The 13,683-nt window shown below is 49.1% G+C and overlaps 2 protein-coding genes across 2 annotated transcripts in view; one reads left to right on the top strand and one right to left on the bottom strand.

The window, feature by feature from the left end:
* The window catches only part of LIPG (lipase G, endothelial type), a 14,725-nt gene extending 9,773 nt beyond the window's left edge, over positions 1–4,952 (bottom strand). The window contains exon 1 of the mRNA XM_026865865.1: positions 4,736–4,952. Within this exon, the coding sequence (XP_026721666.1) occupies positions 4,736–4,952 (217 nt within the window). The remainder of the gene's footprint in view (positions 1–4,735) is intronic.
* Positions 1–13,683, top strand: part of CZH18orf32 (chromosome Z C18orf32 homolog) — a 20,609-nt gene that overhangs the window by 203 nt on the left and 6,723 nt on the right. The window contains exon 2 of the mRNA XM_026865594.1: positions 11,849–11,854. The gene's annotated coding sequence lies outside the window, so the exon portion shown is untranslated. The remainder of the gene's footprint in view (positions 1–11,848; positions 11,855–13,683) is intronic.

Below are 13,683 nucleotides of genomic sequence, written 5' to 3'. Positions count from 1 at the left end.
TGTCACGGGTGGGTGCCCCGCGCTGTCACCCCGAGGGGCAGCGGGGACCGGCGGCCCCGCCGAGGGTCGTGTCTCGCGTGGGACAAGGGGAAAGGGTTGGGGCCGGGGGCGGCGGGAGACTCCTCGGCCGCGCCCGCGGGGTCGGCGCTACCGTGGGTCTGCGGTTTCCAGCTCCACCCGCGGGAACCCCCTGGCTCTTTGCGACTCGGGGTGCTCCAGACCCCACGGGCACGAGGTACCAACCGAAAGGCACCACCCACTTACAGCCCATCGGCTTCTGCAGTCGCCTTAGCGACCCGTTGTGAAAAAAATAACCATTTATGCCTACTTTTTTCTTTCTTTTTTTTTTTCCTTTTTTACGGTTATTGATCCACAAGAAGAGATTTTATTCTGTTGCTGTCTGGCACATGCGGTGTATGGGGAAGAGGTGATGCTCCGGGACACATGGCTTTCCTGGTCTCTTTTCCTTCCCCTTCCTCAGCTCTGTGGCTCTTTCTCTCCAAACTCACAGCAGAAAGCGAGGAGGAGGCACCGGGGTCTGTGGTTACAAAAATGGCAGGAAAAAGGGGCAGGCAAGCGGTGGGCAGATATGAGGAGAAAAAGATGGAGGCCTAAAACCAGTCAGCAGCAAGGGAAATAATGGAAAATCGGGTATGGGAATTGCTTTAGCCCTACTAATAGCTATTGATGGAGAGAATTAATCAGACTTTCCAGCAGTGCTTTCCCAGGGTGCTGAGTTCCTACCATGCGCCCTTACAAGCCTCGCTCAACCCAGCCAGCTCCTGACTACATGTGGGTTGGCTGTGGGTTGGCTGTTGGTCGAAGTTGTCTCTTCCAATGGAAATGTTCTGTTCTGTTCTGTTCTGTTCTGTTCTGTCCTGCTCTGTTCTGTTCTATTCTATTCCATTCAGTTTTCTCATAGCTCTTGTACACGCAGTAGGTTGCGGCTGGGGACTGCTGCTCTTCTCTCGGGGCTGGTTCCCAGAACTACTTCATTTCTGACTACGCAGAGTAAGTACGCGTTCCGGGAGCTATTCGAGCACGTCCTGTTTCAGGAGGCTGGAGATGACACCAGCTGCATCTCCCCAGGGAGCGTGGGTTTGAGCGGAGCATCCTGGGGATGCAGCCTCTCCCCTGCAGCTGTGTGGTCCCTTTTGAGGAGCAGCATCCTGACAGCAGGATGGCCTAAAAAAGAAAGGACAGAGGTTTCTCAGCTTCTGGCCTACGACTGGACTTACTCCTGCAGGAAATGAATCAGCTGAGCCTCATCACCAAATGCTTCATCATTTCAAAAAAAATTCCTGGTGGCAACAAAACCCTGCCAGACCCCCAGTCACTGCGACGTCTTCCCATTCTTTCTCCCATGCCTTTGCATTCAGCTGTTGCCTCCTGCCATTGTAAAGCTGTGACGGGTGGGGACGTGTCCTCCTTTTGTCTCTGTAACACCAGGCTCCAGCAGGGGGGTCCTGCTCTTCGCCTCTGGTTTCCAAGAATGACGGTAGCAGTGAGAATAGCTTAGCAACAGCAAGGAAGAAGTGCATCAAAATAATTCCTGGCTCCTCTGGCCAAAAGGTGACGATCATCTGGGGAGATGCTCAGGAGCTATTGTAGTGGGCATCGTATCAATGCAGAGAGTGTGGTTCTGCACTGACCTCTCTGTAACCCTGATGGCCTGCAGGGAAGAAGGCTCCCACCCAGGGCTGCTTGGAAAATAACAGTTCATTAAGCCAAATAATTTTAAGGAGAAATTCCTACTTTTGATTAGTTTTTCACTAGGAAAGATTTCATGGCTCCCAGATGGAATTCCTGGATATTGTAATAAGTAATAAATAATAAACTAGGGTAAAATGGATAATAATCCACCTTAAAAGAGTGGGAAGCTCCACATTTATAGCACCTGTAGGGATGTTGGGGGCTTTATCCCAGCAGCTGGTGTGAGCAGGGCGATGCCCGCGGAGAGAGTGGCTGTTCTTGGAGACGTCTTTCTGGCTCTCTCATTTTCTCCATCCCCACTGTGAATTCCTAGAGATCTCAGCTCAGTCCAAAAGCAGAACAGGAATGTTTTTGAAATCATGAGGAAACAGAAAAATGTCCCACTTGTCTGAAGAGACAGGCTCTTTGCAGCAAGTGCTGGGTGGCTGAGGCCAAGGCTGGTTTGTTCTTCAGCACCAAACGTGGTGAGTCATGAGATGTGGAGGCAGAAAGGACGTGAGAGGAGTTAAGCTTCTTTCTTAGTAGCTAAAAGCTAAAATCGTTATATGTAAATTAATATGCCAAAAGGTCTGGGGTCTGCTGGTGATCTCAGGGAGGATTAGACAGGTTTTTCAGCAGCATTTGAGAGGCACCCAGCAATACCATTTCCATATCACTAGAGTATCTCAGACCTGGGTTATGGTCAGTGTCTTCCGCAGGAGCTCAGCATCTCTGACAGAAACAGGCTGTCACCATCCTGCTCAAGGAGACTGAAGTTGGGAGCCTTTTGCAAAATAATTGCTTCTATTTCCCTGTCTTTAAAATTGGCATGCTGACACCTCCTTTCCTTAGAAATCACAGAAAGGAGTATGAATGAACCACACCATGGGAGAGCGGAGCATTAAGGGAAAAGGGAAAATCCTCCAGCATCACTTGACCTCTTTAAAAACCTGTGGAGGTAGAGTAATTCTGGTGTGACCGGCTCTGGAGATCACAAGGAAAATCAAAAGCACTACGGTACATGAACAGAGCTGCTGACTTTGCATCCCATGTACTCCCAGGAATGACCCACCGTGGAAAGAGCAGCAGAGAGAGCGTTTTGCTGCCCAGAGAGCCTCAGTGAGTGGCTGCAGGAGGGATTTGCACAGTACTCCCACGGCTAAGATTGCATCCCGTCGCATTCACGTGGCTAGGAAAGTGTAAGTGGAGCTCTTGGCTCGAGTGACCCCTCCTGATGGGGAAAAATTGTGGCTCTTGTGTTAGTGGGGTGCTTGTTACTGAAAGCAATGGTACATGAAGAGTCAAAGATGCTCCTCTTAAGGACTGATCATTTGTACAAGCAAAGAATAATTTCATTGCTTTAGGTCAGCTATTCAGTGCCAGGGGGTGATTGTCGCTATTCTGCAAGTTTTAAATTCCACATATAGAAATCTGAGAGTGCTTTACACACCTTCCATTCTTGCCACCTGTTTTTTTCTCTATTTTTATTCTTTTTCTTCAATGAAAGAGAGAGTAGGATTTGTAGGAGAGGAAGAGGAGGGAAAGAAGGACAGGAATTGTTCTCTTTTTTTTTTTTTTAAGTTATAAAACCTTTCTTTTATTCAATTATAAAACACAGCCCAGGCAGTAGAATTTAATGGGATTGGTGTTAGTTTCCCTCTTGGCTCCTTCTGCCTAATTTGTTTCTGAGATGATGGGGGAGGAGGGGTAGAGAACAAAGCGGGAGAGGAAAGGGCTGCTCAGATGGCAGCATCCTCAGGGTGCATCGAGCTGGGGAGAAGGCCACGGGAGGACCCCCACACTGCCAGAGCTGACTGCACCCCAAAGGGTGTGCAGCCCAGGAGAGGCAGCTCCATGGTGAAATAACATCCCGGGTTAATCCCTGCACCATCCTGCGCCTGCCCAGCCCAGAACCTCTTGGTTTGTCATCATCCCATCAGGCCACCAATTATTTTATACTTAGCGCTTACTGCAGAGGCGGGAGATACTGCTTATGTGGCACCGATTCTAGACTGGATATTTTTGTTCTGTGGGCATCAAACTGGGGTGAAAACAGGTCATGGTGTCTTTGTTTCACAGCCATTCCTTACCCTGCATAGTCTCTCCTCCCCTCCTCAGCCTTTCAAAAGCAGCCCCTCTATGAACAAGCTTTGTAGGACCAATACTTCATATCCCTTTGCTTACAGAGGAGGCTAATCTCCATCAGGGTATGAAATCAGCTCACATGCTTCAGTGGCATTACCCACTATTGATATCCCCGTTCGATCCCCGTTGAGCTCTCTTTGTTGGAGGTAACCCCTTCTCTTACTTCTTCTAAGCTGATTTCTTAGGCCACATCATTCAAGTCCCACATCCCCATGGTATTTAGATGTAGTAAAAATGACTGAGGGGAAAATAAATGGCAGCCAGTGAGCCAACTAAACTGTCTGACTATTAATGGTCCTGTTAGTTGCAAATTTACTTTACCACAAAGCCCCCAGCATGTAATCCTTAGATGAATGCCTTTGATTGTGAGGGAATATTTACAGCTGACCCTGCCAGCAGTCTGCAAACCTGCAATGGGCCTCCTGTCCCACATTAAATCCGCTGGCATCTGTTCCTGGGTTCTTATCAAGCACATGCTCTGTTGGTGCAGTGTTTGGGCTGTAGCGCTCGTGGATACGGTGGGCCTTGATGAATAAATCCCCGCAGTCCTGCAAAATGCCAATTCTTGTGCACGTTGTCACACAGGGAGGAACGTTACAGTTTGTACCTGTCTCTGGGCATCACCATCTACAGGGAGGTTTCCAGAAGGCTTTGATTCCCACCATCTGCCCCCTCCCCACGGCAGGTCTGTGGTCCTGCTGCTGGACCACCCTTCACCAAAGACAAACTTCTTTTTGGCCTCTCTTTGTTGTGCCATTTCCCAGACATGCCTGAGTGATGCAAAGAGATTTTTATGATGATTTTTATCTCTTTTCCCCCCTGCTCATGCCTTGCATTTAGCCCCCCAGCTGCTCTGATTGAGCGTGTTGTTCTTGCAGAGACCCTCAGGTGATCTTACGCCATCTCCAGCCACTGCAGAGCTGTGCAAGAGCAGAGGCTGAAAGCCAGCGAGAGCTCAGCGTGTCCTGACGCCTATTCCCCGTGTCCAAGCGGACAAGTGCAATTTGGCAGCTTGTCATTCCCAGCACGTCCCCTGGTACGTGAGATGGATCCAGACCGCTGGGCTGCTTTGTGTCGGACAGAAGACCCGGTGGTGGGTGGTGGGCCTGCTCCATCCACTCTGCAGACAAGGATGTCTTTTATATCTGTGCCGAAGAATGACGTATGTTTTCTCTCTTCTTACGCCTTTACCCAAAGCCCATACTTTTCCACCCAAGCTGTATGAATGCTGAGCATGTTTGGGCTTGAACATGGACTTGGAGCCAAGCCCAGTGGCAATGCAGAGGTGTCAGGGGTGGCCAGGGGGATGTTTGCTTCTGCTGCTTTCTGAGGTCCCGTTTTGGTGAGGGATTGGAGAAATGTCTCCAAAGTCTGTGAGCACTTGACCCTTCAGATGGTGGATGGTGAGCCCCTAGTGGCGCTGCTGCTTTAACTCTCCTGCATCCAACAAAAGGAAAAGATTAAAAAAAGAAAAACCAAACCACTGCTCCAATGCCTTTTTCTGTAAGCGGAGCCTGGAGCTGCTAGAGAGTCCAGAGAGGAGTTTAGGGGGTGGTGGTTTGGTTTAGGGATTGCTTTAGAGTGCATATCCTTATCCACATGCTTTTTCTTCACATCTGCAGGAATATTTGGCCCCAGTCTGGAGTGGATCCCATCATCAGCGAGATGTACTCAGCACTCAGCTGGACTGCAGCTCAAGAGGAGACTATAGGAATTGACAGCAGCTCCCCTGCCTGCTGTCAGACTGAGGCACAGCTCTGGCTTTTGGCTAATTTCTGGTAATTAGCAGCTAAGAGATCTTGCAAGTTGGCACTTTGGCAGAATGATTAGAAAGCTGATAGCTCCTCCTTCTCCGAAAACTTGCCAGACTAAAGCCCAAACCAGCCATCTAGAGCTTCCTTGTTAGCACTCCTGAGTCCACTTCAAATTTATCTCAGTGGCACTCAGGCTTTCAAAACTGATCCTGTAAGTCTGGATGGACACCAAAATGAGGAAGCTCTGAGCATGCCACTCAAATTCCCAGTGCCTACAGGAAAGAGAAGTAATTATTTATTAAAAACAATTCATTTGTTACTTACTTTAGAAAGCCCTATAAATATATATAATGTTAGTTCTCTCCATTATTGCTAATTTGCACCCAAGCTTTAAGGCTGCGAATCTCAGGTAACTGGGTCAGACAGCTCATGCACGTTCTTCCTTCCTTTGTGGTCCTGATTACTGATTTGACTGGTGTTTAGGAGATCCTCTGGCAGTATTTCACTGTGATTCACATTAAAGGGGAATGGTATTTTAAACCACAAAAACAGACTTTACACAGCACCTTCTGTTGGCTTTACTTACACGAACAATATAATTAATTTCAATTTTTAACCAGCTGGCTTGTCTTTCCTTGACAACCCATCAGTTATCCCATTCCTCAATCCAGCCTCTTTCCTCAGTGTCTCAATGAAAAGGACATCTATCGCTTCTGTCTGCAGCATGTGTAATATGAAGATGGGAGAGAATGAGATGTCCCTGAGGATGCTGGTCCCCCACCAGGCTCTGCCTCACCCCTCAGCCATTTATTCCTAATTGCCTAACTTCTCCCATTTATTGTGTCTGCTGAGTATGTGGGTCTTATTAGGAAGAGTCAGTGGCTCTGTAATTAATTAAGAAAAGCTTGGGGTGTTTCTTAGTACTTGTGTTCTTGCCTAAGATGTGCAGACATTGCTGATATACATCCCAGGAACTCCCAGTCCAAGGACAGAGAGGCAAACAAAGGTCAGGGCACAGGAAATACAAGAGGACTTTTCTGTGCAGGTCAGTTATACCCTGGGCTGCACCCAGAGCAGGGTGGGCAGCAGGTTGCGGGGGGGATTCTCCCCCTCTCATCTGCTCTGTGAGACCCCCCTGCAGGGCTGGGTCCAGCTCTGGGCATCAACAGCAGAAGGACACGGACCTGCTGGAGCGGGGCCAGAGGAGGCCACGGAGATGCTGGGGGGGCTGGAGCCCCCCCTGTGAGGACAGGCTGGGAGAGTTGGGGGGTTCAGCTGGAGAAGAGAAGGCTCCGGGGAGACCTTAGAGCGGCCTCCCAGGGCTGAAAGGGGCTGCAGAAACGGGGGGAGGGATAGGATGAGGGTTAATGGCTTTAAACTGAAAGAGGGGAAATTCAGACTAGGTAGAACGAAGAAATTTTTTATCTCATTGCCAGCAATGCCCCATCCCTGGCAATATTCCAGGCCAGGTTGGACAGGGCTCTGAGCAACCTGATCTAGTTGGATGTCCCTGCTCATTGCAGGGGGTTTGGATTAGATGACCTTTAAAGGTCTCTTCCAGCCCAAACTGTTTTGTTATTCTACTCTATGATTCAAGGATACGCTTCGCAGAGCAAGGCTGACCTTTTCTGAGCAGAGCACAATGCAGCAGGTGTGCACAGAGACCTGCTGGGCAGGCAGGAGAGGGGAGCAGTGGCAGCAGACTTGCCCAGTCTGGGCTATGGGTGCAGGACTCATCTCATTAACCACCTGCCCGTGCTTAACACACCCTCCTTACACTTCCAACCCACCTCCACAGCCTCTGCCTCCCATTCCATGCCTGTGCGGTCGGCCTGGCGTCCCTGCACGCTACAGGGCCAGCACCTGACTGAATCACGGGACAGGGTGGGAGGTAGAGGTGTGCTACCTAGCAGGGCCCCGTGTTCAGCAGATGCCTGCCGCAGCCTTGCGCGGCGGTCCCTACCCATCATATGATCGTCCTGAGCACCGGCATGTGACCGAGCCGTGAGCACGCTGGAAAAAAAACATGTGAAGGGGAGAGAAGAGGATGGAGAGGGGGAGGGCGGCTCAGCTAGAAGGGATTAGTAAGCATGGGCAGATGGGGAAAGCTCTGAGAGAGGGTGGCCTGTGTCAGAGATGTTGCAATAGTGAAGGGGGAAGTAGCTGAATGATGGGAAGAGGGAAAAAAATCGGCGAGCCAGGAGTGAGGGATGACCTCAGAGGTGATATTTGGGATCACAGTGGAGAAGTCTCTTGAGGAGAGGAAGATTCTTCAGTCATCAGAGCAGGAGAGAGCAGAAACTTGGGGAAAATCTCTGACAGTAAGAATAGGAAGGAATGAACACAGAAGCCACGCAGTGGGATGATGAACAAAGATGCTGGAAGGGTTGCTACAGACATTAAGTTTGGGAAAGAATAGATGTTCGGGGCTGTAGCTTCTTGCCATGCCGAGAACAGAACCCTGTATGCTGGCTGCAACTTCTGCATAGGTTGTGTTAACAGGCATCATCCAACCTCATTCCCCAGGGTCTGAGCAGATCTCTGCCTCGGTTCAGAACAGGGAGGGCTGCAGGGGTGACACAAATGGGTCTTACCTGCAAGGACTGTTCCTGCCTTGGGTCCCTCGCTGTGGTGTCTGCTGTGAGGGAGGTGGAGGTGCAGAAGCCCCTGGAAGAGAAGAACAGGCTTGATTGTGGTTTATCAGCTGATCCAGAGGAGCTCTTGACCAGGGCAGCTGCAAAAAGACAGACCAGATGATAACAGAGGAGAGGAGGAGGCTTCTTCGACCCAGGAGAGGAAGGAGATGCATGGGTGGAGTTTGAGGCTGTGTTTCATAGTACAGGGCACACTCAGCTTTAGAAATGTTGACAGGATTCACAGATCAAGAAAAGTTGAGGTTGGAAGGGGCCAGCAATCCCCCCAATCCCCCTGAAGGACAAAGCAGGGTCACCCAGGGCTGGTTGCCCAGGATATTGTCCAGTTGTTTGGGGTTTTTTTACTACTTCCAAGGATGGAGACTCCACAACCTCTCTGGACCACTTGTTCCAGGGTTCAACCATTCTCATAGTAACCACACCCACACCCCCACCCCCCCTTTTCTCTTATGTTTAAACAGAATTACATGTATTTTAATTTTACCTAAATTGTGGATGAAAACTGTGAATATACCTGATTCCAGGAGTGTTATTGGTTTCATTAACCAAAAGTACATTTAAAGCAATTCTTCTTGCTTACAAGCTAGACAAGTTAGAGCAAATGTAAACCCAGGATTTAATTTATCCCAAACAGTGTTTATGATCAGGCACTTACATGATGTCTTTATTTACTGCCTTACTCATCACAGTGATTGGCTGGTCCATTTCTGGCAATTAAAGCCAGGAACGAGCAGTCACAGACCTGCATAACCTGCGTAAATGGTTTGCTGGCAAGAAATACGATGAATAAACACAAACTTCAAGCTACAAGGTTATTTAATCACACAGGAGGTTTATTTTACCGGTGATTCCCTCCTAGCTGGGCATGCAGGGGGTGGATGAACCCATAGCTCTAGGACAACGTACCAAAAATGTTGAGTATTAAGACAGTATCACCTATTCCTGTGGGTCACCAGCAGCATGGGGAAAGGTGCTGTGCCTGCTGCGTCACACTTCAGCCGTGGTGATGGTAGGGACAGATACTCAGCTGTTGTGACGCCGAGCTGCCCTGGCTGTTTCCTCACCCCTGGACTGGGTACAGTATATACGCGACAGAAATAAATAAACTGTGTAGATAACCTCTTCTGGCAAAGAATTGCCTATGTTTTAGGATGACTTACTAGGAATCAAGGGAATTCCAGTCGTTCACGTTTTAGATGCTAATGATATATAATATATATACAGAGATATATATGAAAATAACTTTATGACATATCTGCTTAAGAAAAGAAGTTTTGGCCCCCTATGGAAGTATCACTTTTTAAAGATCACAGGGAGGAATACACAGCATAACTGAGCTATTCAAGTGAGCAAGACAGAACTACTAATGCAGAGCAAAACCCCCCTAGTGTTTTGTCCTGCTAGTGATGATCAGTCCGTCTTTTGGGGATGAATTTCCTCCTTTTCCCAGCCCACAGATCTTGCTCCTGGGATTCACTGCTTGGGTCAGTAGATTTTAGGACATGGTTGTGGAGCGTGGCTTAACTGGAGAAATCACCATGTGTCCAAATGCTGCTGTTTTGCTGACCATGGGAGGAAAAGGCAAACAACGGAGCCAGCTGTGCCTCTGCAGGAGCGATGCATCTGGGAGGAGGAGTACAGGAGACTGTAGGCTGGCCAGGAGAGAGGAGTGCAGGGAAAGAAAGTGCAGGCAGCTGTCTGAAGGCTGGAAAGCTTCAGTGTTTCCAGCATTCAAGCTGGTTTCAATTTAAAATGTCTTTGTCTTCAAGACTTTCTGCTTAACCATTAGGACAAGGAACCCATTTGTGTGTAATTTTGCGAATGACGGTTAATATCCCCACATAACCCTTGGACTCAAAAAAACTGGATTTGTAAGATGACAAGAAATCCACAAAAAATGTTTTGAGGAATTGGCTTCTGTTCCTGTGCAAAGAACAGGTCAAAACCCTCTCCTGTAGCACGGTGGACATGCGGTGTGTTTTGGCGAGCCGGAGTTAAGCTTGGCTCATCAGCCCCAATGGATCTGTCTGTCACGGAGATTTTAACACAGACCCTCCTGCCTCTCTACCTGTCTGCTAGAAATTACTGCCCCCAAGCAAGGCCACAGAGGCAGATGTGCACTTGAGCCAACAGCCAGGCACTTGAGCTGTGACAGAAAAGGGGCTAAAAGTAATGCCATGGCCACTGAACTGGCTGAGGACAGGTACAGGTTGGCTTCTGTCACGTCTGTTGTGGCAGTGGTCAAACTCTGGAGCTGCTGGAAGGTGAGCAGAGGGGTGTTACAGCTGGAAGTGAGCTCTCTTTTTGGTTCCAGACCTGCTGGGAAAACATAGCTGCATTGAGCCTTGGTGCCCAGCCCTCCCTCTGGCTGGGAGGGATGGTGGCTATCAAGGGCATTGACTGATTGCCACTTAGGATGACACCTGGCTTGGCAATGCCAGTAGGACTGATAAGGCTGCTTTTTTATTCACAGCTAAAGCCACAACAGGAGTTACCTGATACAACATTCCCATACCTTTACACTCCCCGCTGCCTGCTGGGCTCTTCCAGATCAGGTGAATGGGTGCAGCCCCAGGAGCACATCCAGGGGAGAGGTGTGAAGCCAACACTTTGCAAGCTCCTCAGCAGAAAACCCGCAGCAGGAAGGGTGGGGACACCTTTGCCACAGACTAGCCTCTGGCCTTGTAGTTAGGACGTGGCTTTGAAACCTCTCAAGCAAAGAAAATTGAAAGTGGGTCTCCCACATCCGGGGCGTGTGCTGCGTCCCTGACGCCGCTGGGTTAAGATGGGCACTATCGCTTTCTCATGGTTTCTGCCCCAGGAGATTGTAGAAACCTTTACTGCTCTCATGAGGAGCCCCTGGTGGGAGGATACTACCAGCAAGAGCTTCCAGAGCACAAAGCAGAAGAATGGTTCAGGTCTGAACACAGCTGAATCTTTGCTTTCAGTGCCTGCTGAGAGAGAGAGGTCTTCCTGGGCAAGCAGAGCACACTCCCCAGGGCTGGGTGGTATAGGCAGGGGAGTTAAGAGGGATGGCACCAGGGGAGTTTTGTTGAAGTTGCATGGAGTTGAGATTCCAGTAGGATTAGGAGGCAGCTGCCTCCTACCTAGTTTTCAGAAACATGATTTTGGACTCGTGTGCCTAAATTTTCTGCTTAGGATCCAAAAGTTCTTTTTGAGACAGCTCAAGCAAGCTAAATATTCAAGGCAGGTGGTGCAAGGGGGAATAAACTGAGTAAATCTCAACAAGGGCACTTGCTCAGCTGCCCCAGCCCTGATCTCAGCACCAGATATGTGCTAGGCTGTCTCTGAGAGCAGTAGTTAACCTCCCAACAAAGATAAAAACATGCATCTCATTTCCTGACACCGTTGCAGAAGCTCCTACCTCTACACTTCCACTACCGCAGGCCCTCAGTGGCTGATCGTAAACAGTTCCACGTGTCGTGGAAACAGAAAAAGCAAGTAACAGAAGACATGCCCAGTTTGTTTTGGATCCAGTTGATGAACACAACGACCATGTGATAATTCCCACCATGTGTCAACAACTTATGTCTCACACCTCTCTTCCAGGTTTGAATGTCGCTTCTGTGCTCTGCTGCTAAGCAGCAGGTGCTCCAACGGTGCTTCCCGTGGACAGGCTGGCTTCCTCCACCAGCACTGGTTTCATACCTGGAGGCATGTGCAGAGGAGAGGGCAGAAGTGATGAAGGAGTCAAGTCGCAATCACGAGGGCTGTGACAGGAGATTCCTGCATTATGGTGGGAAAGGCCATAGAAGTGTTTGAGAACCTCAGTTTTTGCTAGTTTTAATCTATTGCATCTAGCAACTCGGTGCTGTTGGAAATATTACGGCTCTTCCATGGAAAGGAGAATTGAAACACTACTAAAGTGTTGGGAGTCATCGCTGAGATCTCTTTTTATGTATTTACTATTTCCTCTAAGTCATGAGACCCCAGAGGAGCCACTTTTTCTTGTCTATTTTTCTTTGCTAACACTTGACTTAGAAAGGCAATCGTGCATGTATTTTGGCAGTGCTGATCCTTCTTTACATTATCACTGTTGAGATGCTTGTGTGTACTGAGTGCCTTCTAATCCCATAGATGATGATGATGATGATAGAAGTGTTAACTGGTGAAAACTGATGTTGAGTATCTCTAAGTAAGCATCCATGACCAAAAGCTACTGTGTGTTCTTGTGTGTCCAGGCTCCTAACTCTTGTTTTCATGGCAGTTTTGTATATGAAAAGAAGAAATAATATTTGCCTGCATCCCAGCAGGTTTCCTGGCTTTGAGATTGGTGCTTACAAGTTACTTGGGAGACTTTGCAGAAAGCTTCCTCTTGGAAGCAAAGTAAAGGGCACGTTTTAAGGCAGGTGAAGGGAGAGCTGCAGTCACAATTAGAGCTCTACAGTGTTCAGCCACCTAAATATTTCATAGACTCATAGAATGGGTTGGGTTGGAAGGGACTTTAAAGATCATCTAGTTCCAGCCCCCTCACCATGGGCAGGGACACCTTCCTTAAATAATTAAGCTATTTGTGATAGTTCAAATATTTTATTCTTCAGATCTGCATGAAATCCAAGGCTTTAAGGGGTTTTAGAAAATAGAGATCTAAAAATAGCCCTATGGTCATAGCATTTACACCGGCTTTGATTTCTAAGTACAGACTTGAACCCGGACTCTCTCATGCCAGGGAGGTGCTTGGACACCGAACTACTGGCCCCTTGGGAAAACGCTTCTCTCTCTCCCCCACTCTGTCAAACTCTTCTCAATGAGCCTTTTGCTGGAGCTGGGTACCACTTTCAAGAAATGTTTCGTGTTTATTGAACTGCTGCTGTGTCAAACTTCCTAAGCAGTTCTAGTGGCAAACACAGCCTAAAATAGAAAAAAATAGTATTTTTTTTTTTTTTTTTTTTTTTTAATGCTGGTGCAATAAGTACCAGTTGCAATGTATAAACACGACTCCCTTCGGTCTCATCTCCTGGATACCTATTAAGCGACGTGCTCGTCTCTATTCCCATCCTGAACTGCCATCTAGCGGCAGCCCTTGCGCTTGCTCTTTGGTCTGGTCTCAACCCATCTCTGGTCCGCAAACAACACTGCCCTCGATCCGAGGGTTAATTACAAATTGCGTCCTGGCCCCGCGGGCAGGCCCTCCCGGGCAAAAGGGGCCTCTCCGCCGGAGAGCGAGGGGTCTGGGGGGCCGAGCGCTGCGGGCGGCGGGCCCGGTGCCGTTTAGCGGGGGTAAGCCCGGGGCTGTGGGGAGCCCCGCACGCACCCTCGAGGCCGCTGCCTGGGGCACCGCACGTTCGATTTCCACACCTCGGGCTGAAGCGCAGGCCCGCGCTCGCCCCCGGCACCCTCCGCCGCTCCGCCAAAACCTGAGGGAGCACCGCGAGTTTGTGGGATGTCGCGAGATCTGGCGGCCGCGCCGGCTCCCG

Source organism: Athene cunicularia (assembly GCF_003259725.1).
Source record: "Athene cunicularia isolate RWA chromosome Z unlocalized genomic scaffold, athCun1 chrZ_part1, whole genome shotgun sequence".
Classification (NCBI taxonomy): Eukaryota; Metazoa; Chordata; class Aves; order Strigiformes; family Strigidae; genus Athene; species Athene cunicularia.
The sequence above is the reverse complement of the archived record's forward strand: the minus strand, read 5'-3'. Positions and strand labels throughout refer to the sequence as shown.